At 35.0% G+C, this 26,383-nt stretch overlaps 4 protein-coding genes across 10 annotated transcripts; 1 reads left to right on the top strand and 3 right to left on the bottom strand.

Moving 5' to 3' along the window:
* Positions 1 to 8: 8 nt before the first annotated feature.
* On the bottom strand, positions 9 to 10,832 carry MLH3 (MUTL protein homolog 3). Of its 4 annotated transcripts, XM_023683744.2 has the most exons (27): positions 10,122 to 10,832; positions 9,769 to 9,905; positions 8,926 to 8,977; positions 8,788 to 8,835; positions 8,083 to 8,237; positions 7,933 to 7,990; positions 7,030 to 7,087; positions 6,686 to 6,778; positions 6,442 to 6,607; positions 6,330 to 6,345; positions 6,021 to 6,238; positions 5,785 to 5,854; positions 5,624 to 5,707; positions 4,643 to 5,391; positions 3,796 to 4,534; positions 3,626 to 3,719; positions 3,436 to 3,545; positions 2,948 to 3,015; positions 2,636 to 2,833; positions 1,846 to 1,890; positions 1,725 to 1,778; positions 1,531 to 1,637; positions 1,401 to 1,449; positions 1,139 to 1,198; positions 911 to 983; positions 545 to 630; positions 9 to 417 (listed from the first exon to the last, which is right to left on the bottom strand). In XM_023683744.2, the coding sequence occupies exons 2-27, from the start codon at positions 9,892 to 9,894 to the stop codon at positions 247 to 249; spliced, it is 3,747 nt and encodes a 1,248-aa protein (XP_023539512.2). In that variant the 5' UTR covers positions 9,895 to 9,905; positions 10,122 to 10,832; the 3' UTR covers positions 9 to 246. The 4 variants fall into 4 exon arrangements, 3 of the variants coding, with proteins under 3 accessions (XP_023539512.2, XP_086982337.1, XP_023539513.2); XM_087126211.1 differs by lacking the exon at positions 545 to 630; XR_015422196.1 differs by lacking the exons at positions 9 to 417; positions 545 to 630 and having other exon boundaries at positions 909 to 983; positions 1,334 to 1,449.
* A 551-nt stretch (positions 10,833 to 11,383) lies between these two features.
* Positions 11,384 to 14,568, top strand: LOC111800985 (uncharacterized). 4 transcript variants are annotated; one of them, XR_015422259.1, is made up of 4 exons: positions 11,384 to 11,542; positions 12,176 to 13,451; positions 14,196 to 14,311; positions 14,404 to 14,568. XR_015422259.1 is itself a non-coding variant. In XM_023684932.2 (2 exons), exon 2 carries the CDS (start codon positions 12,261 to 12,263, stop codon positions 13,398 to 13,400), a length of 1,140 nt encoding a protein of 379 aa, XP_023540700.2. In that variant the 5' UTR covers positions 11,384 to 11,542; positions 12,176 to 12,260; the 3' UTR covers positions 13,401 to 13,871. The 4 variants fall into 4 exon arrangements, 1 of the variants encoding a protein (XP_023540700.2); XR_015422258.1 differs by having other exon boundaries at positions 14,196 to 14,568; XR_002816061.2 differs by lacking the exons at positions 14,196 to 14,311; positions 14,404 to 14,568 and adding an exon at positions 13,588 to 13,871.
* Positions 14,569 to 14,661: 93 nt separating this feature from the next.
* On the bottom strand, positions 14,662 to 18,097 carry LOC111799680 (protein PIN-LIKES 5). Its single transcript, XM_023683116.2, has 8 exons — positions 17,938 to 18,097; positions 16,797 to 16,953; positions 16,609 to 16,688; positions 16,405 to 16,529; positions 16,205 to 16,326; positions 15,319 to 15,630; positions 15,137 to 15,237; positions 14,662 to 15,051 (listed from the first exon to the last, which is right to left on the bottom strand). Exons 2-8 carry the CDS (start codon positions 16,929 to 16,931, stop codon positions 14,688 to 14,690), a joined length of 1,239 nt encoding a protein of 412 aa, XP_023538884.2. The 5' UTR covers positions 16,932 to 16,953; positions 17,938 to 18,097; the 3' UTR covers positions 14,662 to 14,687.
* A 1,771-nt stretch (positions 18,098 to 19,868) lies between these two features.
* LOC111799788 (protein PIN-LIKES 7) lies at positions 19,869 to 23,894 on the bottom strand. Its single transcript, XM_023683266.2, has 9 exons — positions 23,774 to 23,894; positions 21,767 to 21,913; positions 21,618 to 21,697; positions 21,420 to 21,544; positions 21,109 to 21,230; positions 20,831 to 21,025; positions 20,549 to 20,674; positions 20,373 to 20,473; positions 19,869 to 20,298 (listed from the first exon to the last, which is right to left on the bottom strand). Exons 2-9 carry the CDS (start codon positions 21,899 to 21,901, stop codon positions 19,932 to 19,934), a joined length of 1,251 nt encoding a protein of 416 aa, XP_023539034.2. The 5' UTR covers positions 21,902 to 21,913; positions 23,774 to 23,894; the 3' UTR covers positions 19,869 to 19,931.
* Positions 23,895 to 26,383: the final 2,489 nt, after the last annotated feature.

Raw genomic sequence — 26,383 nt, 5'->3', positions numbered from 1 at the left:
CCATGACAGGCAAAATGCACAAGGATTTATGCAGCTAGAGGGCAGACAACTGTTTATAAGAAGAGTTGCAACCGAAATTCCAAGGAAAACTAAACTACAGAAACATTGCTCTTTTTCACAAATCATCGTAGACTGGTTGTATACATGATCTAAGAATGCTACTCAATCCATTCACTTCTGCAGACTGGTATTACCGGGGCACCCTCTCAACTATTCTCCTTCTTGATGGAACGGCAGCATTTACCATCAGGCCGAACCTACTTGCTGCAACATCCGTTCAATGCTCAGCTCATGTCGCCGCAGCCCGTGCCACAGTCCATTCGAACCATTTTTATCTAATATTTCCATCTCCCTTATCTGCTTGTGCAATGCCTCCAAGTTCACGAGAGGTACTGTAGTTGGTCGACCATGGGCGCACTGCACATTAAACGTCTCACACTCATCAATTACTAGTCATTTTCTCCTCCTAACACCCACCAAAAGAATATATATATGTATATATAATCAGAACTTTGAAAACATGCTTGAAAACTTATTCGCTCACTTGGAAACACAGAGAAGTCTGCTTCAGTTCTTCAACAATAAGGGAACACTCTGAAGGTAACAAAGAGTCTCCAAACATAATTGCACCTGATCAAGTAATTTTATCAAAGAAAAAGTTTTCAGTGAAAAAGGATCAACATGCAGATACACACACAGCACTGAGCTACAGACTGTTGCCAGAGAAGTGAGACACTACATGATGGAAGTCATTTCTTCAACAGCATTTATTACCAAAAAAAAAAAAAAAATTGTCATGTTACAGCTATGGACATCATCCGAAAAAGGTGCAAGTCAACCTGTTATACACGACATTTAATTTCCCATGGTGAACGGTATTTACACACATCAAACAAGCTTAAGCATGTACCTCTGCAGGCCTTTGAATTAAGAACTCGAAGCACGGATGGCGGCATTGTTGATGAGCCATCTGTATCAGCAAGCTTTCGATCCAAGAAAAAAGTCTTAGCAAGCTTATATATGCAGCTATAGCGACATTAGCAAAATTATTCCAGGTGTTTAGGGAACAATGTAACAGCTAAACAAAATTAATGGATGAACCATGCAAAATTGGTTTTAAAGTGCAGTCCTCAGTTACCTGATCAAGAAACTCCAGCAGATCTGCATCAGATAAATTAACACCTAGTATGCAAGGTACCTGTGTCATACACATGAAACTTTATACAAACATAAAATAAAAATACATGAATTTTCAAACAAAAATATAAATTCGTTACAAATTTCAAGCACAAATTTGACAATTGCTATTGTATCACAATAAATGTTTTATTACAGTTGGCATGGTTTGGTTTCGAAGTTTAAATGCAATAATTATCGAAGCAAGGAAGATGGTGATTAACTGCCATTAGCGTGATGACCGTTTCCTGCTTGTATAGGATATTCAAATTCCTGCACAGAGAACCAAATATTACTTTGGCAAACTTGAGCAGTACTGGCAAAGTAGACAAACCCCAACGGAATTAAATATACCTTTGGAAGGATTTTGAATCTTGAGCATGAATATTACAGATCCAACCCCACTTTTTAACCTGATCACTATAGTTGTACAACAACTGGTACCCAATTTCAGGCAGCACCTGTCGTAAACAAACAGCAAGATTAATTTATCCCTTTCAATCAAAGCATGACAGATTGAGACCAGACAACATCAAACATAAACTTACCAGTTCATGTTCATCCTCCAGATAGGCTATTGTCTTTGCTTCACCAGACAACAACTGTGTATATACATATATTGCTTTATTAGAAATCATAGAATTATTCCATCAAATATATAATGTTTACCTTTTGACGAAGATCTTCAAGTCGGATTCTTTCATCTGCAGCATGCTGGAGAAAGTACCATTTAAACATCATTACCCCACCCCGTGCTTTAGAAAGACTTGTCAATTGGTGTGAACATATATGTTGGTATATGGGGTGCACAAAAAATCACAAGGCATGAGTGTGCTGTATCCAAGTAAGTATCAAAGTACGCAGACAACCTAATCTACTTCTTCAGTTAAAAAAAAAAAAAAAAAAGAAAAAAAAAAAAAAGAAAAGAAACCAGACTGAAAGACCAAATAAGTTCTTTTTAAGATAAACACTTCATACTTGATTTTCCTTGTTCCAACAATCTTCAATGAGCACCTTTGTTGTTTCCACACTGGAACGTGAGTCAGGTGACACGCTATAAAATTGAGGAAGAAAATTCCCCAATTGCTATAAAGTTGTTGATCTAGAATCAATTAAACTACTTCCGTTTCTACATTTGCATTCCTTGGATCGACAAAGCTAATGAAAGAAGAGATTGCCATCTTCCTCAGACCTCTCTAAGGAGATGCTATCTAAATGTTACCTAATGCCTCTTCTCATGTGGCATATCATAAACCCTTACACTTGGATATATTATCACACAACAAAACAAAGTTGGCAGGAAACCCACTCATACGAAGTGGAAGGATGATTGCCTTTTTCGTTACCTTGTCATACATTAGACTCAAAGAGAAATAGGAGTAGAAAGATTTTTAAGGGGTGGAGATACTGTCTTTCACTTAAAACCTGAAGTGAATGAACCAGAAGGGAGTGAACTAACCTGATCAATAACAGCCAGTATTCCACCAGAAACAACTGGAATGAATTTCTTATCAAGCTGTAGAAGAACTTTGGCATCTTCAAGGAAATTCTTATCGATGGATTTGGGAACTAAGGAATTTCTGGCAAGAGATAGGAACCCTGAAGAGATATCAAGTATACTAACTTCATCTTCACAAGCACGTGGCCCATCATTTCTCTGAAATCAATAAAGAAAAACTATTAAATGTTACTCAAATAAATAAATAAATAAATATAGAAAAGAGAAGCCTCATATCAAACTATAGAAAACAAATCAACTTTCAAACTTAACTGTAGTCGGACAGCAATTTTTCCATTTGATCCATAAATCTGACTCTTGAGTTTCCTTTGAGCATAATTCTGAAGGCAAAACAGGATCAAAACTATGCCATTTAAATAGAATTGGAGGATATTTAAATTTTCACTAATATGGCAACTGCAAAAAGAACTGAAATTTTATTTCCGCCAGTAAAGATGATGCTACCATCATATAAAACTCAATATTCAAGAACAACAAAATTATGAACTAATGCAGCATGCTATATATTGTAAAGACTATTCTTGATGAGAATTTAACTTATTAACCACTAATATGTCAATGATAATAAAGATAAATCTACTAAATCTGCATGGAAAGAAATTACAGCACAATTTTCTATCCATGTTTTTCTGATCACATAAAATCTTTCAATACCAATTCCCTCCCTAAGAATTGAAATTTCGAATTCCAAATCCTTAAGAACAAAGAAATAATCAGTTTCATATACATAGTGCAGTTACCTAAAGCAGATGCAGTAACTTTAACATCGGATTGGAACTGCTTGGAAATTTTTCCTTCTTGTTTCTCTTTATTATTTCCCGTAATAGCAGGCGTCTTTGTCATATCTATTCTGGAAGTGATGAAAACATGCATTATATTCTAATAACAACTTCAATTCTAAATTGATAGGGGAAAGGAATGGATCTCTACCTAGTTCCCATCGATAAGTCATCAAGAGGACTTGGCTTAATATAAAGATTATTAGTACTAGAGAAATGTTTGGAATCTCTCAGCTCACCTAGTTCTGTACGTATTGGCACAGCATTAGTATTTCATCAATGACAATGCATTACTAGTAATGACTTCTTAAATGAAAATACCTAAATGAGGTGGGCTGTCAAGGAAGGCCGATGCCCTAAGCTTTTCTTCTTTCCCTTGGTCCATGCAATAGAAATTTGTGGCATTAAACTTATCAGTTTTTCTTTGGTCAAGGCCATAGAAACCGGCGGCATTATGCTTTTCTTCCTTTCTTTGGTACAGGCAATAGAAACTAGTTTTTCTTTTGTAAGAAGGTGGAGCTGATTTGCATCTTCTAGGCCTTTCAACAGAAACGTACCTCTGTTTAAAAGCTTGATGTCCAAACTTAAGCTCTGAGCTTCCATAAGCCTTTTCCCAATCTCTTCCAGGTAATCTCCAATTGAAAAGATACTTCTGACAGGAGTGCATATTAGGACTCACAGGAGAAGAATGATCAAAATTATTAGATTTTTCAAGGGAAGTACTAAGGTCTTCTCTTGTATCAAGAACATCATCAATTATCAGTTCACTATCTATACAGCTTGGTATGTAATTCTTTTTGGAACTTCTCAACATGATATCAGAATCAAATCCGCAGCCCTTATCCTCACCATCCACCAAATCCCTGAAGGGAGTCCTATCTCTAGATCTCCAGTTCCTTTCAACCCCATCCCTAACACTGAAGCAATCAACATCCCATTCTGAAGCTAATCTGGGATTTGGGGTCACGTGAACATCTGGGGAATTTCTAGTCTGATAACTTGAGAAAAACTTCTGCACGTGCTTGTCCAAATGACATGAGTACATATTTTCTTCAGTAAACTGTTGCCCAAAAAAAAGTAATCGACAACAGGAAAAAAAAAGGACAGAAGTTTTAGATCTTGAGAAACGCATAAATTGTTAGCTCTAGTAAGAGTCAGACAACAATACCTCAGCATGCAATGAGTCTCCGGCATAAAAATCAGAACCCTGGATGTAACCGTCAAGCTTTAGAACATCAACTTCATCATCAGGGATTCCCTGCTTTTGGATTCTTTTGATGACATCATTTTGAATGAACAGTTTGTCACCAAGAATGGAAGTATTCTCAAGTTGAAAACTGCTTCCTGAGGTGCATCCCCGAAGGGAGGGTTTGTTACCCGTGAAGATATTGTCATCATAACTAAATTCATGAAAGTAAGAAGATGGTGTACTTTCAGCAGACCCATTGATCATATCGATATACACTTTAGAAGATTGACCTTTCAAGTCTGAACTGAAGATATTGTCCTCAACAATGTCATCACACCTCTTGGGAGAAGCCAGCCTTCTATCCAGAAAGGAGTCTTCAGATACAAAAATGTTATCAGGTACCCATGGGTGCCTGTCACCTTTTTGGACAGCTGTAGTTGAGCATTTTGCCAAGGGAGTACCCCATAATCCTGAGAAATGATCGGCAGCTTGGTTACCAAATTGCATCCTAGCTTGTCGGTGAACGTCATTCAATTCACTTGAACTTGTGTGTGAATTCTCACATGCCTTCTTTTCATGCAAACTATTGGACAAGATGTCATCATCTTTTGTAAGCATTGCTGACGGAGAAAACAAATCAATAAGGGAGGCCTGAGGGCTTCGCATTCTGCTCTTCTTCACAGATCGAATACTCTCTGGAGGGAAAAGTATAACATCCTCACGAAAATCTAAAAAGGAAAGATATTCAGAAATGAATTGAACCGGGTCAGTTTTTGCAAGTTCACTCGGTGTGCATATATTTTTTATGGGGAAGTGTCCTGTGAAGATAATAAATGGAGACATTTCACCTTAACCCTCTTTTAAGGAGGCGGTGGAGTGGGCAATTCATGCAGCATAAATAAGACTAAATCATTTCATAAATTAAAGTGAGATTGGAGATGAAAGTTCAACTTAAAATACCTGAATTTGTTGATATCATGTTATTTTCATCCTTCCACAGCTGATCTCCTCCAACTATGGAGGTTGTATGGACCAAAGATTTTCCTGCAAATTTAAAATGCAACTTCAAACGGTTTATATTAACACTCACTATGGTTTCAAAGATATGGCTAACTCCATACCACTACTATATTTTTCTTTCCAAAATTGTTGAATGGTCTCTTCAATGAAGGTAAGTATTGAAGTCCAGTCCTTGGGAAATGAAAACGGAAGGACATGAGAAGGGGTTGGTTAGAAAAAGCGAAGGAAAGAATTCTATAGAACCATTTAATAATGAATAAAAAAGTTATTCCCAAACAAATGAAGGAACAGAAGATAAACAAATGAACTGGTGTTTGGAGAACAAATAAAGAATTACCTTAAACTGAACAAAGGTCTTGGATGATTCAAATGTTAGGTCATAGAAAGATCCAGGGCAATCTAAATTTAAAATATAAGCAGGATTTGCTTGAAACCTGCTTCTCTTCCTGCTGTGACAGACTTGGTCAGTCTGCGGACTCAGGCTTACAAATCTACTGGCCAGTTGATTAAGTAATTTATGAATTTGGCCCTTGCAAATGAATCGTCTGTTAATATCTGTCCTTGCTGAGGTCAAAACAATTTCATAAAATACTGGATCCTATCCACCCACCACAGATTTAAAGAATTCACAGAATGATGTGGATACAGACATATTGAACAGCCTGCCATAATTTTTTTTAAAAAAAGAACACAAAAATTAATGAAATGTTAAACAGCCGAATTAGCCTTCTTTTATATCAGCAAGAAAACAATTATACCTTGATAGTAAACGTATCAAACGGACTGCATATATAACCAGAAAGCTTTAAGTCCCCATCACCGATTTTTAGTTCATGGAGAGACCTGGAAACCTCGCTGCCAAAGCCACTTCTCAAAAGTGATAAAGGAGAAGGAGAGGGATTCGTGTAAAGAAGGATGCTCTCACTACAGGAAGAGATAAAATTGTAAGATAACTAACATAAAAGTTTTACATATTTCAACCTGAATTTAACATGGATATACCTTTCACTATCTACAATTTTGAAGGAAACTTTAGAATGCACAAGGGCAATACGGACTACACATTTCTTGACTGCTTGCAAGACCTTCTTGGGGCTTCCAGTTCCATTACGCAAAATGAATTAGCGCGTCAGTAAAATGCAAGGATATAATATTTCATTTTCTTCTTTCTCCTCATATGGACTGCCGTATCCATATGTCAACTCTTGAATCCTTCTATTTACTCAAGATTTTTGTTTATCATACCCAAAAAAAAAAAAAAAAAAAAAAAAAAAAAAAAAAAACAAAAAAACAAAACAAAACAAAACAAAAACAAAAACAAACTAACTAATCTAAGAAAATCAAACCTGAATTGCATATGCTTCCTTCGAACTGGTTGGTTGTAAAATAGATCTCGAACAATAACTACAAAAGAAATAGACAAAAGAATTCTGATCGAGTATTTGCCTTCAGAAGTGTATGCAAAAATAGAATATAACAAAGGAGAAGAAAAGAAATTATTTTTTCAAATGTAATTGCAATCGCATGGATGTTTAATAGTAAGGATATACACCATAATAAAATCCACATAGTTTCATTTCTTTCTTCAATAATAGTTCATCAGAAAATTCACCGACACCAATAGTTGCCTTGCTACCATCTAAGAGAATATCAAACAGCAAAAAGACAAGGATCCCCCTCAACATAAATATCCATCAGCCACCACTGTATTCCACCCCCACATTTGATTTCCCTCCCAGTACGTGTGTAATGGGTGGCTAATCAATACACTACACCAAGGTACAAATCATACAACCAAACACTATTTCTTCCAAATATATGATGTTAATTTTGTGGATCAATACGTACTTCATGACTACGGATCAGATAACTACAAATTTTCTAAAACAACCAAAAAATGGATATACATCCCATAAAATTACGATTTACCACATCAGTGTTTTTCATGAAGCTAATGGTAAGAACAGAAATACAAAAGCAAAAGTACAACTATAAAAGCAGACCCCGAAATAGACGACTTAGTCCAGATACAAAAGGGTGGTATCCAAATAACTAAGGCCTAATTAGATACCCTTACTTCATCTTAGACAAAAGAAAAAAAAAAAGATATAAAACAGTTAAGATGTTAAAGTTTTCTGTCTAACTTGTTCATAGAAAGAATATATGATATGTATATGTAGTTAGAATATAAGCTATTGCCCCTCGCTATGAAAATATCTGACTGCCCTGGCGGATAATGGACCTGTTACCTGTAGTACCAATATCTTCCATATCATCATCAATTCCAAGATACAAGCACTTGCAACCCTGCAATAAAAAGTTAATTATTTTTAAAGGACAGCACAATGTGAAAATTTCCACATATTGCTCCACAATTAAATAGCTGTAAACTTCTGTGCCTTTATGACTTTACGATATCCATTTGCCCTCCCACATGCTTTGGTTATGATCTCCAACAACGATACATCTGAAATGGAAGCCAATGCCTCTCCTCGAAAGCCAAATGTTTTGCCTTTGGTATCCATGTCTATGAGATTATGGAATTTCGAAGTTGCTGCATATATAGTCATTGAAAAGCACAGCATAAACACACCAAGGTAGTAAATTCAAATACATTAAATATTTGCCAACTTGCTAACACGTCTATTTCCTTCAATAGAATTCTACTTTTGACCAACTTGTCTATAAGATAATCACATCAAGCAAGCCATAGCCATACCACCCAAACTTATTGCATGGTTCATTAAAACATCCTTGCACCTCTTATAAAAGATAGCTGGGAAAGCCCATTAGCAGGTTCAGCCCATTCTTGCACCATTTCCATTAGTTGAAAAGGCTAATCAATTTTGGGAAATATCATTGGAGTTAAAGAGTTATATTCAAAGAGGTTTGCAGGTCAAAACTTGCCCTTCCATTCGTTCCACTCAATCAGAGCAAGTAATCATTATCTAACCCATCAAATTATTACACACTTATCAACACCATCCCCATCCCCCTGCAAGCCCAAGCATCTCAATTTAATTCTTGATTCCAAAATACACCGAAATGATGATGAAGTAAATACACAGAGTACACAAAGAAAACCAAGAAATTGAGATACTTACCATATCTTTCTCCTAGCAAGGCTAACCCATCCCGAGTAATACCAGATCCTACAAGAATATGACAAATTCACTGTATCAGTATGAAACCTGACATATAGAAAGTACTGTAACAAGTAGCATACTGAGAAAATCACAAACCATTGTCCACTACTTTCACATAGGATGTCCCAATGCCAATGAAAATTGAAATCTGAATTGATACAATAGGCTGTAAGTAACATATATTAAGCCAGACAAATTACAACTAGAAGAAAATTTAAATTTTAAAATTAGTTATAGATCATTTTTATTTGATAAAAGGGCAAATATAGTCCCTAAAATCTGATGGTTGTTTCATTTAGTCTCTAAATTTTAGAAGTTCTAATTACATCCTTGAACTTTTTATTTTGATTCTAATAAGTTATGACCGTTAACATTGTTTGGCACATTGATTGAACTACTAATTGACTACCATGTGATGATTTCATACAACATGACATAAAAAAATAAAGGCAGACAAGCTAAAAAATTCAATAGGGCGAGTGCACATCGCAGATTTTGTGTTACCCATTGACAAATCATCACACTTTAGTTCAACTAACATGACAAGTAACAAAGTCAACAGCTGGAACTTATTAGAACCAAAACAAAAATTTTGGAATATAAATGGAACGAGGAGTTATTAAATTTCTCTCTTTGATATCGAAAATCAATCAACCATAGAAGGAGTATTTTTTCACTTGTAGAAGAAACGTGCTCAGTGATGAACGACGAAGACAAACTGTTATTTCATGGCTAGGCCTAATTCACAGTGCACAATTTCTAACTGTTATAGGATCAAGGTTGATGAATATCTCAGTTAAAATATTTAGTAATTCCCGAATAACTTACTTTTACATTGATAATTAGAAATAAAACACTTTACATTTCCAACTAGGAGAGTAGGCAACACCATGCCTCAGCATAAAACAAAATAATAAGATGGTCGATTAGACTCTCTACCTTTGACGCACCAGCATCCAAGCTATTATAAACAAGCTCTTCCACAACCTTCGTGGCATCATAGAGCATAACGCCAGCACGCACAGAACTACGAACAGACTTTGGCAAGGGCTTGATAATCCCCATCTAGAATTACGCTACATCAACAAGGAAAAACATCAAATGGGAAAAATGAAGAATAGGAGGAGAATTAGCAGATAAATATAATGATTAGTTGTTCATTACTTTCACCAAAACTCAATACATTATTCGTACCACTTTTTCTGAAAGTAGGTTCCAATGGCGAGAACACATGCACAAATGATGCATATTTTACTGAACAGGTTTCAATTTCTAACTTCGTTATAACTCACCCGAGACAATCTCAGTCCTTAAAACGGCAAACCATGGACTTGGAAGCATGTGGAGATTGAACTTCGACACGGAGATAAAATATGGCGCGAAAACAACGAACTAAACAACCAATTCAATGCTTTTTTTTCAGCATAAATTCATTCGCCAATTTCACAGGTCCTAATATTCGATTTACTTCACGATTCACTCTTTTCATGAGTGATAAACAGGTTTTCAGAAACAGAGCAGATGCGAAAGCGACAATGGCCAAAGAACTGCGATTTTCCGCAAAATTGAAAGTTAACAAAAATGCCAATGAAAATTCTACTCGATTAGCCCTCTTCGACGGGTGCAGCTTAGGAAGATTCATAAAAAGCGATGAGTTTTTGACGAAACTAGCCTTAAGAAAACCCTACATAGAAATCTTTTGTGTCTACAATCTTACTCTGTTTCTGTTAAAAGTCCCAAAAGCTATTCTCGCAAGTTAGTGCAGTTATCCACCGCCGAACTCATGTTTTGATGTGGCGGTGCCAGCACAAATGACGACGGTTCCGACGCCTGAAACGTGGTCAGATAGAAGCCAACTTCCTTTCGAGACGAATATACTCCGCCGCAGTGGATGAGAAAATGGCCGTGTCGAGCGTTGAGTGCGGAGGGCCGGATTCAGAAGCATGCCGCGTAATTAAGAAATTTCCCGGCGCAAGGACGGTGCTACATGGACGACATGTCGGTTCAAGTGATAAAAAATGTCTTAATCAATTTTTTAATTTTTGTATATAATATCTACCAGCAGTGGTGTGGAATTGGACTTACAAACGTGTAAAAACTTCTTTCTAATAGACACGTTTTATAACTATGAGGCTGAAGGCGTACGTAACAAGTCAGTCAAAATGAACATTATCTGCTAGCAGTGAGATTAGACTGGTATAAAGATATGAAAACCTCTCCCTAAAAGATGCGTTTTGAAATTGTGAGGCTGATAGTTATACGTAACGAGTCAAATCGGACAGTATTTACTAATGGTAGTGGGATTAGGCTTACAAGGGTTTGGAAACCTTTCTCTAACAGACGCGCTGATAACTATACGTAACAAGCTAAAGTAAACAATATCTACTAGCGATGGATCAGACTATTGAAAAGCAGGCAGGTAATACATATTAATATGCAAGATAGATAGGACCATGGGGTAGGGATCCTATTTTTATAATCACACCTTACAACCAATCCAATTTTTCCTTTTATATTTATATTATTATTATTTAATAAATTTAATTAATTATTAGGACACGCATATGCATCATATTAAAACATGATCTTCAGTTTTTCTTTGGACCTGAATTTTCTTCTTCCCCTTCCCTTCTTCTTCCTCTTCTTTTCTCTGAAAACCCTAATTACACCTTTTTCTTTGTATAATTCCTTCCTCTACAGTACCAGAGATCAGGTATGTACTTTGCTTTTTTCATCTCTTTCTCTACGCTTTTTCCTTTGCAATTATCTTAATTACCCTTGTGTTCTTCCTTCTTTTTTTTTTTTTTTTTTTTTTTTTTGTTTTGTTTCCCTTCCCTTCAATCCACCTCTTTCAATTGCTGACACCATTTTGATGTTCTTGAATTCTCTCTATGTCGTTGTGTTTCTTGCGGAATTCGACCCCTTTTGTATTGGCTGCGTTTCTTGTTTCAATTTTTGTTTTATTTTCTGCATGTTTGTGTATTTTCGTTGTGTTCAGATTGCTTTATCTTAGTTCTGTTTGGGAATTGGATGTTGATATCGTTTTCTGATTCCGGAAACGTGAGTACTGTGTCCATGGATGAAATGCAGTTTGTATTCATGCGCTGATTATGCCCTTAAAACCTTGGAAGATTGGCAATCCATTATGTGATATCTTCCTCATCTAGCAGATAGTGGCAGCTTCCAATTTAAATTTGTACTCTTGATTACTGAAGAAAATATTTGATTGGGATGTTATTGTATGGCTTCCGAGTTTTCCAATTGATGTAAGAGTCTGATGGAATGTGCAGAGTGGAATTTGTGGTAGAATTAGAAGCTAATTTACTGTTCTCGTAATTATTTTCAGCGAAAGTAAATGTCAACTCAGTTTCTTGTCCTCGTGGAGAAACATTAGCGATTTATGTTTAAAGCTAGAATTTGGAAGGGGAAGAATGGAGGCTAACATCTGTGACGTCAATCACCTCGATTCCGATGTCCTTTTACCTCCAAGAAAGCGTCTTCTTGCTGGATTGAGAAAGAAAGGGGCTGATGGTGATGGTACTTTTAATGTGCCACCAGTTGCCTCCACCTCTTGTTCTCCCCCTCCCTCTCCTTCCTATGGCTTCACATCTATTGAATTCAATATACGGCTCAACAATCTGTTGAGTGCTCATTCAAATACTAACCTATCGCCCGAGGAGATAGTGGAGGCCTCAAGATCAGCGGCAGCTGCAGCTGTGAAGGCTGCAGAGGCTGCCAGGACAGCAGCTGAAGAGAAGGCTGCGATTGCAGCAAAGGCTGTTGCAGCTGCAAAGAGTGCCATGGACTTGGTTGCCTCGATTTCTGAAGAAGCAGCCTATAAAGAAATAAAACAGAGAAAGAACAAGCTGAAGAAACATGTCCCAGTTCAGTTTCTGTATACAAAATATCAACCTCTCGAGAATACCAGGACAGATGAAGAGATGGCCCGCAAATTACATCGGGCAATTAATAGCTCCCCAAGAATTTTGAAGAATTCATCTGGTTCTGATGCTAGAGGCCACAAACATAAGAAGTTGAAAACTTCACCTGGTTCTGAGAAAATTATGGTTTCCAACTGTGGCATCTCACAGGAGTTGGAACCTACTCCTACATGCAACGGGCATGCTAAAACTAACGAGGCCGACTCTGAATGTAGCTTTCAGGAAGTATACAAGCTCAAATCTGATGAGAAGACTATTAAATATGAGAAGAACAATCAGTCTCAGATGGATACTGGCGAAGCAGAGACAAGTCAGAAGGAGAAAAAAACGTGCGATGATATAAATGTCACTGGTAAAAAGAAGGGAAGAGTGAAGCTTAAAAAATTGTCGTTGAGTATTTGTTCTTTCAGGGATCAAAAAGCTCTCAAGGAAGACATGGAGAATGGAAGTTCCCCAATATTGGCTGTGCAAAACACGGGGTCTCCCACACCCGAAAATGTTATTTTGCATTCTGTAGATAGCCCTAGCCCTACCCAAGGCGTGCTGCCAATAGATTCTACATCTTTATGGAAATGTCAGGAGTTCAAAGCTCCCCTTTCTGTCGAACAGAATAAAGTTATGCAGTCATGACCGGGAATGACATATGGTAAAAGGTTGCTGGCAATAGAAGTCGCGGTCGAGGTAGGATCCATGCAGCTTTTCTTATAGAAACAGCGTTACTCCATCTGTCTTCCTTTTGGTCCTGCATCTTTTGTTTCACAATGAACTGGGATAGACCAATTGTAAATTTCATATTATGTGTTTGATTATTCTGCAGAGTTCAAAGGTATCCTTTACGATACACAGAGCTTGAAGTCCAAATAAGAGGGTTACAATAAACTGAATACTTGAACACTCCTTGTTTTACAGGAGGCATTTTTGTCTTGGTTTCTTTATATATGCTAAATATACTAAAAAGTAATCCCTATTGTATCTGTAGGTAAGATCTGTAGATGGTTGTTTTCATGGTCCTGCTACAGTTGTATCTATATATTACTTAACGACGTCCTCCTCGTTTTTAGGAGTTGTAGATTGAAAGAAATTGAAGAAAACTTCAAATAATTGTGTTCTACTTCTGGAAAGACTAAACCGTTTGCCTTTTGTTGGTCATCTAGTCTGATTATTTGATTATCTGAGATTGAGATTGTATTTTCTACTTCTTTTTTTCCCTTTAAGAAGAGGATGTTCTTTCCTCTTGTAGCTTTGTAATTGCTTTTAATATATTAATGAAAGCTTCCCTTTTCGTTAATTGTTGTTCTTCTTTTAGTTGCAGCAGCTCTCCTCTGTTCTTATGTTTGCTATCACAGAGATGAGCTGCTGCAAAACTCTGTTACTGTTTGTAATGGGATTAGCTGGTTTTGAGCTCACGATATCTCTTTTTTGTAGATCGTAAAAATCAGGTTCAGGTTTAAGGTTTTGTCTTGACATCAGTTGGAGAGAGTCGATTCGAGTCCCTTTCTTTAACGGGATTCCCTTTTGTGGGCTTGGTTTTTTTAATGCCGGTATATTCTTTCATTTTTATTCTCAACAGAAGTTCGATTCTTCATAAGAAATTGAATAAAACTATACTGTTTACTAATGTTCTTGTTCGTAGGGGTCGAGACAAATGTATCAACAAACGACAAAGATTTGAGGTTTGTAACTCAGACGTAAATGTCTTAATTACGAACATTTGTCTAAAGTTTATTAGATTTACCTTTTTATATTGAATTTCCCATGAATCAAGAACATAGGTTACTGAAACAATGCTTCAATTTCACCTCCTCTGGATCATGTAATCACTATTTTGTTTTATCTATTTTTTAAATATAGTTTTTTTTGTAAAAAAAAATACAAAATTGGTGAGAAAACAAACCCAAAAAAAAATATATATATATATCAAGCCAAAATCCACATGAAGACTGCAGACCAAACAGCAAGAGCAAGAGCGGCTGCCAAATAAGTCCATAGCATGATAACAGAGCATTCCTCTTGACCAACGCCGAACAATTGAGTCATTGTGCCGATGGACATGGCCGGCGGCGTGGTGTACTGAACCATCAACAAGAAGTGGTATAGAGGATCCGGCGGCAGAAATCCTAATGAGTTTGCTCCTTTCACAACCAATATCCCTATTGCAGGCAGTGCAAAGTACCGAACCACAATCACTCCGATGATCGTCGTCGGCTTCACTGCTGACGACCTTAGCCCTTGAATCAGGTTGCCGCCGAGTATCAGCATGGTGCACGGGATTGTCCCATCTCTGTTCGTTATACATCACCACAACTCGTTTAGTAATGTTTTCATTTCTCATGCATATGGTAACGATCTCTAGAAAGTATACATACCCGAGTAGTTGAACAGAATCTTGTATCACACGTAACGGAGCATTATCTCCAATTACGAAGTTCCTAAGCCATGTCACCGCTCCAAAAATGAACCCCACAATCTAAAAATAGGAATATTTATCCAATTCAAGCATAGCTCAATAGCTAAAACATCAGTGAGTATCTCAAAAGTCGATACTTACCGCTCCTAACGATGGAGGGGCCATTAACTCTTCAACAATGCTATGCAAAAATTCAAATGTTTTAGCCCAAATGGACAATGATTCCCGTTTCTCTAAGATGGCCACAGATTGTTGGGATTCCCTTGATGAGACTGAAACAGGAAGACCTTCTTCTTCTCCACATTGTTCGTGGAGAAGTCGAGTTTGCAAGTCGCCATTGGAGGTGTGGTTGGGTGCTTTCACGTGCTCCTCCGGTGCTTCAAGTGCTTTCATTCGCAAAGACGACGTTTTCACAAGGTGAAAAGTGTGAGTCCACAGGTAAAACCCACCTAGCTGAAAATTTTTACCCATGGAACACATTAGGTTAAACTACCACTAAATAAACATATGAACGTTAGAAATAACGACTCTCCACACTATAGTATGATATTGTCCACTTTGAGCATAAGCTCTCGTAGCTTTGCTTTGGACTTCTCAAAAGGCCTCATACCAAATTCAGGCCCACTAACTAGCACATATTGTATGGACTTGCCCGATTGGGGGCGTCCCCTCACAACTTTAAAATCAAGGTGTTTTGTTCTCCTCCTCAACTAACGTGGGATATCACAATCTACTCCCTTTGGGGACAGGGTCCTTACTAGCACACCGTCTTGTGTTTGGCTCTGATACCATTTGTAAGGATCCAGACCCACCCAGCAGATATTTTCCTCTTTGAGCTTTCTCTTTCGAGCTTTTTCTTGAAGCTTTAAAACGCGTCTGGAGAAGGTTTCCACACTCCTATAAAGGGTGCATTGTTCTCCTCCCCAACCAATATGTGACATCACACCCTCCCAACAATCCTCAACAATGATCACATCCCGTTCTAATACCATACTAAACTATGTTATGAATAGGTTAGGTTACGTACCGCCATAGAGAAGGAAGCGTACGAGAGCCCGAGAGAAGTACAGGTATCACCGTTACCGAAAGGGCTGCCATCCTCATTACAAATGGCAGGGATGATGATAAGAAGAAGGTTGCCCAAGTTCCCTAATCCCATATTACCAAAACAAATGAATAAACAAACCCAATAAACAAACAAAGAGGTAGAGAAGAAGAAGAACAAACCAGCAGAAGAGGCTGCAATGATAAGGCCTTCAAGATATGGCTTAGGCTTCAATATCTTAACAACTATCCATCCCAAAATCCCTCCAAATAGAAAGGTAAACCCAATATTCACTGGCATGAACCACCTAATTCATTTAACCCAACAAAACATTCAAAACAACACTAATGGCTGATGATAATCATAGATGAGTGTTAATTAATTACCATGAAACAATGTCTTCAAACGTCACCGTCTTGGCCAAATTTGCAAACATGAGACAAGGAGTGAACACTGTAAACACAATCTGCAACCCCCACCAATCAAATCATAGCTCAACTGATTAAACATTAGAATCTCGAATGACAAAAAAAAAAAATTAAAGTTAGAGATTTGAATCTCTCGCGAAATGGACCTTATTGAGAGAGGTTCGAGCATGAGCGGGAAGAAGGTGGCAGTAATCAGTGGCCAGAAAGGCTCCAACTAAGCAGATGATGAGGACTTGTAAATTGGGCATTAAAGCCACCTCCAACAGTGACAATAAACCCATCTCTTCTTCTAATGATCTTCCTCTGTTTCAAATTTAGCCATCAACCATAATTAATTACCTCTAATTAACCAGCTGAAATTAATTAACTTTATTTATTTATTTATTTATTTAATTATAGTTTTTGGTTGCCGGAATTTTAGTACTGCGTGCCCTGCAATTCGTAATTTTCGAACATGACAACGTAGCCCACTACGACTCCCGACGCTCTCACTCCTGTGTTTTTTTTTTTTTTTTTTTTTTTTTTTTGTCTATTTAAAAATAACTATTTTACTTCTTCTAAATGAACTGAAAATGAATATATATAATAGGATAAATTAATCCCTAAATTTTAAAAAATTTAAAAATAAATAAATAATATTCTTATGTTTTCAATAAAATTTTGAAAATTCAACAATTTTTTTTTCTTTTATCTCATCACTTCTTAAATATATATTTAATTCTATTTTTTTCACCCTTCAAATTCTAAAATTTTTAATTTCGGTTTCTTAAATATCAAAACTTTTTTCGAATTTTTGGCCCTTCCATATATAATACTAAAAATAGAAGTTATATTAAATTTTAAAAAACCCCAATTTAAAAATAAATTGATTTAAGCCAAATTTCTTCATCTTTATATTTAAAAATACCCTTAAATTAACCTTTTTTATATTAAAAATGTATATATATATATATATATATATATATATATATATATATGTATGTATGTATGTATAGAGAGAGAGAGAGAGAGAGAGGAGGCAAAACGCGTAACGTAAGTGCGTGAATAGGCTGAAGAGAAAAGAAAGGAAGACGATGAAATGCCAGAAAGGTCGCCAGCTTCCTCGTTCATCGGCTATGGATTTTCTCTCTTTTAATTTTATTTATTTATGTATTATTTTAATCTCATTTTCTAAATTACTTCTTTTTAAATAATAAAAAAAAAGCCTACTCCGTGGGGTTGATAAATTAATTAAGAATATTGGAAATGGAAATAAAACGTAAATTAAATAAAATAAAATAAAAATACCTGATGATCGGCGATTATAGAACGGCGGCGGCCGAGCAGAGGCAGAGCGGCAGAGGAAAATCAAATAATCGCTGGAACTGGAAATGCCATTTCTGAACTTATTTATAGGGAAGACAAGAAGAAACACACAACCACCTCGCCTTCCTCGCCACGCGACAACGCAGCCGCGTGTTTTTTTTTTTTTTTAAATAAATTTTAAAACACACAAATTAATTATTAATAATTATTAATTTAGCTTTTTAATCATATTTTATTTGGTAAGCTGGTGTGATAATATCTTAATCGATGATGACGTGGATACACAAGATTGGATTACGCCGACCCGCCACGGTGGCGCAGCCAATTCTGAAGACACCTCGCGAATCTATCTGGGCCCACCCCCCTTTTTCTAATTTCGATTCTCTTTTTTTTTAAATTTAATTTAATTTAATTTCCAATAAAATCATACAATTAATTAAAATTATTTTTTAATTCAATACTATATGGAAATGGAGATTCCAGTGAATGTTCATTAAAACAAGTCCATTTATTGGAATATAAATATTCTCCAACTTTATACAAAAGATTAAAAAAAAAAAAGAAAAAAAAAAGAATAACTTTTCCCCTTCTTTTTCATTTTAATATTTAAAAATAATTTTTTTAAATAACCGATATAATAACTTGGAGATAAGCTTCCAAATATAAAGTTATTTCTATTCATGATTGTTGATGATTGAATTATTTCTTCACCCTTATCTTGACCTTAAAGATATTTTAATAGCGAAAGATATTTCATGACAATATATATATATTATAGTTACAAAATTATAATTAAATAAATATAGATGGAGTATTTGACTAGTATATATATTAGTTGGGATCGGGATCGGTGCAGAGAATATAAGATATTTTTAATTATTAATATAAAAATAAAAATAAAAATCAAATATTACAGATTTAAATTTGTAATTTAACTTAACAAAAATAATTAAATTTAAAAATACAAAATAAATATTTAAAACTAAAACATTATCAAGTTGTCGTCTTATAAAGTCCACATGTATCTCCGCTGTCATGTTTTTTTTCATTCTTATGTTAAAAGAATTGGATCTTGTGATGTGGGAAAATAGGGAAAGTAGTAATAATTCGATTTTTTATTTTTTAATTATATTTACATTTATAGCTTTCTAAAATTAATCACCATAGTGGTAATTAATTTTAATATATATAAGAAACTAAAATTAAAAAAGAAATATTCTTTTAATTTTTTAATTATTATATATATATATATATATATTTTGTTTTTTTTTTAAATCACGTTGGCAAATTGGAGCTATGTTGGATTTGGATTTGTTTTTTTTTTTTTTTTTTTTAATTTGGTGACTAAATTTGGACGGCATTTTCACAAATAATTACATGAAATTAAGAAAATAAATTAATAAATATTGTAGTGTTCATTTTGGTTCGAATGTCTTTGGGGTTGCTTGCGTAATTGCACACGTTTTCAAACCTTTGCAGCCACTTTTGACGCTGTTTTTATTTTAATTATTAAATCAGGCCAAAATTATTTTAATTTTGATTGATAATAACCTTAGATGTCAGACGAACACGACTCTCCACAATGGTATGATATTGTCTACTTTTAGTATAAGTTTTCATCACTCTACTTGGGCTTTTCCAAAAAGTTCGATAGTATTCATTGATTATAAACTTATGATCATTTCCTAAATTAGCCGATGTAGAACTTTCATCATCCAACACTAGAAACTCGTAAAATTTTCAATTGGAGGGGAGGCCGAGATAACACAAAAATATATATATATATATATATATATATATATATATATTATTATATTTGTTATCCAATATAGAATATATGGATTTTTTTTTTTTTTACTACAAATATTTCCATTATAATTAATTAATAAGTAGAATAAATATACAAAGCTGACTCAAAATAATTAATTATAATATGTATTTATTTATTTTTTAATTTGTAGTTTGTATCGTAAAAATTAAGGTGACAAGATCCACATGAAAACGGCGTACCAAACGGCGAGCGCGAGGGCGGCGGCGGAATACGTCCAGAACATAATAACCGAGCATTCCTCTTGACCCACGTCGAACAACTGTGTCATGATTCCGATGGACATGGCCGGCGGCAACGTGTACTGAACCATCAGCACGAATTGGTACATGGGGTCCGGCGGAAGAAACCCTAATGCATTGGCAGCTTTCACCACGGCTATTCCGATGGCCGGTAGAGCAATGTATCGGACTATGATCAGCGCTACGATCTCCATCGGTTTCACTCGATACGATCGTAGCCCTCGTGTCAAGTTGGCGCCTAAGATGAGTGTCGTGCTCGGGATTGTTCCGTCACTGCACGTATTGTTAACAAAATGGTTATCAAATAGGACTAGTTTTTAACTTCAAGAACAAAAATGAAAGCTTACCCGAGTAGTTTAACTGAGTCTTGGACAACCCGAAACGGAGCACTCTCCCCAACTACGAGATGTCGAAGCCACGTGACCGCTCCGAAAATGAACCCAATAATCTAATTAAATTAAACCCAATAATTACTTTAATCTCGTAGATTATGATGTTAATTAATTAGGTTAATTATACTTACGGCTCCTAATGTTGGTGGCTCTATCAACTCTTTACTAATTCCGACAAAGATATGTCGTGTTTTAGCCCATATGGTTGCTTTCTCTTCCTTCTCTAATATGGGGACGGCTTGATCTTGGGATTCGATCTGCCAACTCAAAATTACGAGTTTTAAATAATTAAAAACCACCCATCTCGAGATACGATGGCTAGAATACTTGTCTAGGTTAAATATGAATGAACGACATTTATATACGTCGTCAAGAAAAACAATATTTTTAAAACACCCACCAAATATTATTACCTCTTTTAGAGATTTGGTTGACGGGAGTGAAGAAGGAACGACGTCATCTTCCCTGAGAAGACGAATAGTCAAATTCGAGGCTTGGTCGGGTACTTTCAACACCTCCTCCGATCCAAATTCTTCGCCTTCTTTAAACTTTAAGGAGGATGTTTTCACAAGGTGGTAACAATAAGTCCAAATGTAAAACCCGCCAAGCTGCAAATTCTCGACGTAGAATCATGAGCCACATTTATCGTTTCGAGTTACGTAAACATAATGAAACATTGTTGTTAGCTTACCGCCATGGAGAAGGAAGCATAAGAGAGGCCACGAGAAGTACAAGCCTCGCGCTCGCCAAAAGGGTTGCCCGGCTCGCCACAAATTGCAGGGATGATGATAAGAAGAAGGTTGCCCAAGTTCCCTATATGTTTAACCACTTTAATAAAACGTTATAAAATGTTTTTATAACAACGTATATAAGCTATAGTTTTATAGCATTTAATAACATGGGCTATTACGAAGTACGAAAAACGCTCTAAAAAGTCTACGACGGTGTTTTTCGTAAGCTATCGTATCCATTATTTCTTGTAGTAAAACGAACGAAACTGACCAGTAGCAGCGGAGGCGACGATGAGGCCTTCAAGGTATGGCTTGGGTTTAAGGATTCGAACGATCATCCATCCCAAAACAGCTCCAAAGAAGAAGGTGAAGCCAATATTGAGAGGCATGAACCACCTAATTAAATGATTAATTAGCTTAATCATAGGCAGATAATGATGATTGGAAGGGAAATTAAAGCTTAGCTTACCATGAAATGATGTCTTGAAAGGTGACAGTTTTGGACAAATTTGCAAACATGAGACAAGGAGTGAAGACACTAAACACAATCTACAGACATAAGTAGAGATGATTAGTGACATTAATCACAAAATTAATGTGTAATTAATGGTTAATTACCTTATTAAGTGATGTTCTAGCATGGGGTGGAAGAATGTTGCAACGATCAGTGGATAAGAAAGCTCCCAACAAGCAAATGAGAAGGACTTGGATGTTGGGCATGGAGGCCACCTCCAATAGAGACAACAAACCCATCTTGCTTCAATCCTATTTTGATATCAACTTTAAGCCAATATATATTTGAAGTGTATGAATGAGTATTGCAAATTGAATGGATTGTAATGATCGACCCCACCCCTAGTTGCGGATAAGGTGATCATGAACTCGGTTGGGTTGGATCAGGAAACTCGACTATTAGGGTTGGTCAATTCTCCAACCCTTATATTCGTGGGTTCTTCTTATCCTTAGATTATAGTCTTTCATCGCGAAGATCGAGCGTGAACAGCTCAAGTTCACTATATATTGTTTTTTGTTGGGCTTAGGTTTTAAAACACGTCTACTACGAATATGTTTCCACATCCTTATAAGGAATATATGGTTACTGGGAAGAGATTTTCATACCCTTACAAGGAATGTTTCATTCCCCTCTCTAACCGACATGGGATCTTACAATCCACCCTCCTTGGGGGCCCATCGTTCTCACTAGCACACCACCCAGTGTCTGGCTCTGATACAATTTGTAAAAACTCAAGCCCATTGTTAACCGATATTGTTTTCTTTGGGCTTTTTCTTCTATGTTTCCCCTCAAGGTAGAGGTTGACACACCCTTATAAGGAATGTTTTGTTCCCCTCTCTAACCGACGTGGGTTCTTACAAATTTTGACTGAGGGACTCATAATTTATCGTTCTTAGTGCATTTAGACAGTACAAAGATGTATTAGGATTTGAAACAGTATAATTAATGATGTAAGACAGTACAAATTATGAGAGGAAGATCTTACCTTCCGTGTAGATTGAAGTTATAAATCGACGTTAATTAATCGAAAAATATAGAAATGTAAACCATACATGAATGTGTTCCATGTGACAAGTGGTTTCTAGAAAAGAAAGTGAAAAAGTGCATATCATGTGACTGATGGTCCCATTCATTGATGGTTATTGGCCATACATGTTCTTTTTAGATATTAATGCCAAACCCTACCCTTTTCTTAGATACTTTCATACAAAAATTACAATTTTCAAAGAAATTATAATATAAAACCCAATTGTTATTTTATTCCAATATATATATATATATATATATATATCCAACTTTAACCTCTAATTAAACTTTAATGAGGTGTAATACATTTATAAACTTTTAAAATCACACCATTTTTTTTAAATTAAAAGATATATAAAATTGAAAATTCACGAAAAAAAATAATATCTTTAAATTTTTTTTTTTTTTTTTGTCGTCAAAAAGTTTAAATAATACACTTGAATAAATAAATAGCGCCCTTAAACTAAAAACTTATTACAACTCAGATTATTTTCATATTCGATTTCATAAGACTATTTTTTTAATTTTTTAAACTTGTTAAAGGTTTTTTTTTTTTTTTTTTTAAATTTAAGTGTGTCAATTAATTGTAAGTTTTAATTTTTTTTAAGAAAGAATAAAATTTAGATATATTTTTATTAATGGAAGGTACAATAATTTATTAAACACAATATTTTTAAATTAAAAAATTATTAAATATATATATTTAAAATTAAAAAACAGGTTAATTTAATTTTGTTTTTTAAGGGATAAATAAGAATATTTTTTTTGGCTAGTTACTCCATTTTATTTAAAAAAAATGCAATATTCTAATTAAATTTTAAAGAAGATAATAAATAAATAAATAAATAAACCAATAAAAAAGAAGGTTAAATTAATGAAGAGATTTGGTTTAAGCTTATGTGTCCTTCTGAAATTATTTATGATTATTATTAATTGTTTATCGTTTGATTTGGTAATTAATTTTCCATTAATTAATTACTTTCATTTTTTATGTTAAATTTGATAGAAGCCATGAACATGCAGGAGGCTGTGGGTGGGGTGGGGGAGGGAGGAAAGTAGAGAGAAATGAGAAGGCAGCGGCGAACCTGGGTGGTGCACGGCGGCCGGCCGGACGGCGGAGGCGGACAGAGAAATTATAAGGGAAGGAAAAAGCCTCCTGAAACTCGGATCTCCGATCTGAGATTAACTGTGAGAAAGAGTTGGAGACTGAAGTTGTTATTATATGGTGACAATTGACAAGTTATTGCCTTCCCCACTACACGACAAACTGAGGGCCATGCCCAACCAAGGCTTGCCTGTTTAGCTTTTTCATTCCACGACGTTTGGAGAGTCGGTAGGTCGTGGGTCGAAAATTCACGTTTAAATTAGGAATGAATAGAGTGTCGAGATAAGCTTTTCTCCTTTAATTAAATTGAATTAAGATGGTAAATATAATTCGGTCATATCCCACATCGATTGGGGAGGAGAACTGAGCACCTTTTTATCAAGGTGGGAAAACCTTTCTCTACTAGAAGCGTTTTAAAGCTTTGAGGGGAAGTCCGAAATAGGACAATATATGCTAGTGGTAGGTTTGGATTTGGGCCGTTATAAATGGTATTAGAGCTAGATCGGGGCGATGTGCCAGTTGTTTTCTGGAAGGGAAAGTCCGAAAAGAGCTGTTTTTTAAGTTATTTTTTATTTTTTTATAAATTATGCTTATAAAATATTATTGTATTTACATTAAAAAAAATTTCATTAAATGGATAAGGTTAGATCAACCTCGTCCATAGCCTTCACAGAGTAGGGCGAGTACGTGGAATTTTAGTTTTTTTTGTTCTTGATGACGTGGAAATTTAAAAGCAACCATGATCCTCGTAAAATTATATAATGGTATTTTAAAATATAAAAAGTATATAAATTAATAATTTAAGTTATGCCCTCAAATTTATATTTTCTTTAAAAAAGGACAAAAAGAAAATTTAGCTATTTAGTGTTAATTAAATTAATAAATTGATAAAAATACCATATAAAAAAAATGAAATTAATGATTTTTTTATTAATTATTAATAATTTCAATTCTTTTTATTAATTGATTATAAAAAATGTTCTAGAGTACGTAGATAAGATTGAATGCCTTGTCTTGGTAACATGCGATCTATTTTATAATTATTAAAAATCTTTATTTATTTACGTTCCATGAATATTGGCGGACAAACCCTACTTATTAAGGATGTCTTATCTTATTAATAAAAACAAAATTAATTATTTTTTAAAAGAAATGAGAGAATAATTGAAGCGAACCACAATTATATCGACTTCTAGAAATCCTTTAATAATTGATTTTATTGCCTCGACTACTAATATCATTCTATCATTGCTAGCTTGTATTTATGTTATAATTATTTATCTATTTTAGGTTTTATTTTATTTTAGTATTTATATTTTTTTTATAAAATTTTAATAAATATATATATATATATATTTGAAAGTAAAATTTTATTTATTTTTTATTTTTGTAAAAAAAAAAATAAATTAAATGAGTTAATAACACTATAATTAAATAACTTTCATTCCAAGTTAAATTTCCTTCAATTAATTTTTAATTATTGCCACGTCATTTCTGAATATGACACGTAATTATTTGATCACATTATTTCTCCCCTCCTTGGGGGTTTGTATTGAATTATTGTTGGAGATGTTTTTGTCTTTAGAGAACATTATTGGGTATTTGGTGGGGTGCACTGCCTCTCACATCATAATGGTGTACCCATCACGACCCGTTCGATTATTAAGAGGTATAATTTTATCGTAATCAATTAAGTTTATTGAGAAAGATTACAATTTTAAGTCAAGAGATCGATAGCGTGATCTTGAATCAACTTATTAATGATGATGTAACAACATACACCTAGTATTCAAAATTTGAACGGTACTTAATGACCCCGACATACCCCTACATTCTACGGCATGGTCACATTATTTATTTCTCGCTTATAAGAGAGAAGACTATCTATCTCGACTTCGACACCAGATGGTGCTGACATTCTCCTACACCCATCTAACATAGGTCACGTTGATTATTCATCGCTTTTAAAAAGGAATGACTATCCCTACAAACCAATTCAATCTTTTCCAACATGTTTTGTCTTCACTCACATGTATCATAAAATTGCTCAAAAAAAAAAAAAAAAAAAAAAAAAACACACACACTTAACTATGATGATCTTACGATTGAGTCATCGAAAAGAAATGTGCGTGGCGGAAGATTATACACTCTATCTCTATACGTATGTACATACATACATGCATGCATGCATGCATACATTCATACATATACGTGCTATTGAAGATTTGAATGGAATAAATGACTCGAACCAACTGAACCAACTAAACCGATCTCAACTATATTCTTTTAATAATTTATTTTTAATTGTTTTTAAAATTATCATCTCTACCCTTCCCAAAAAGCCCAAAAATATTGAGGCCCATTATATAAGTGAGGCCCATCAATTTTGGGCTATGGTCATCATAGGTTTCAGGCTAATTATAAAAAGTGGCTGGGAGTAGCCCTGATTAACTCCGGGGACTTCTCGTATGGTCGGTCAATCCGTGACACCCGACAACTCCTTCCACCTATAGGGATAGATGAGTAACCACAACTCGTATTCAGTCATGTTACCAATTCTTCATTGAAGTGGAATAATCTTCAAAGTTTA

This window comes from Cucurbita pepo, chromosome 8 (genome assembly GCF_057944985.1).
Source record: "Cucurbita pepo subsp. pepo isolate OVF chromosome 8, ASM5794498v1, whole genome shotgun sequence".
NCBI lineage: Eukaryota > Viridiplantae > Streptophyta > Magnoliopsida > Cucurbitales > Cucurbitaceae > Cucurbita > Cucurbita pepo.
This window is presented reverse-complemented; position numbering and strand designations above follow the sequence as displayed.

Excerpts from the sequence above, each read along its gene's own strand:
- LOC111800985 (XM_023684932.2), top strand. The coding sequence starts at position 12,261 with ATGGAGGCTAACATCTGTGACGTCAATCACCTCGATTCCGATGTCCTT.
- LOC111799680 (XM_023683116.2), bottom strand. The coding sequence starts at position 16,931 with ATGGGTTTATTGTCACTGTTGGAGGTGGCTTTAATGCCCAATTTACAA. Across the intron at positions 15,238-15,318 it reads CCCCTCCATCGTTAGGAGCG|ATTGTGGGGTTCATTTTTGG; the intron begins GTAAGTATCGAC and ends TCCTATTTTTAG. Across the intron at positions 15,052-15,136 it reads GATTCTGTTCAACTACTCGG|AGATGGGACAATCCCGTGCA; the intron begins GTATGTATACTT and ends TATAACGAACAG.
- MLH3 (XM_023683744.2), bottom strand. The coding sequence starts at position 9,894 with ATGGGGATTATCAAGCCCTTGCCAAAGTCTGTTCGTAGTTCTGTGCGT. Across the intron at positions 5,708-5,784 it reads GAAAGAAAAATATAGTAGTG|GAAAATCTTTGGTCCATACA; the intron begins GTATGGAGTTAG and ends TTAAATTTGCAG. Across the intron at positions 3,546-3,625 it reads GACTTATCGATGGGAACTAG|AATAGATATGACAAAGACGC; the intron begins GTAGAGATCCAT and ends CATCACTTCCAG.
- LOC111799788 (XM_023683266.2), bottom strand. The coding sequence starts at position 21,901 with ATGGGTTTGTTGTCTCTATTGGAGGTGGCCTCCATGCCCAACATCCAA. Across the intron at positions 20,675-20,830 it reads CAACCAAATCTCTAAAAGAG|ATCGAATCCCAAGATCAAGC; the intron begins GTAATAATATTT and ends TTGAGTTGGCAG. Across the intron at positions 20,299-20,372 it reads GACTCAGTTAAACTACTCGG|TGACGGAACAATCCCGAGCA; the intron begins GTAAGCTTTCAT and ends CAATACGTGCAG.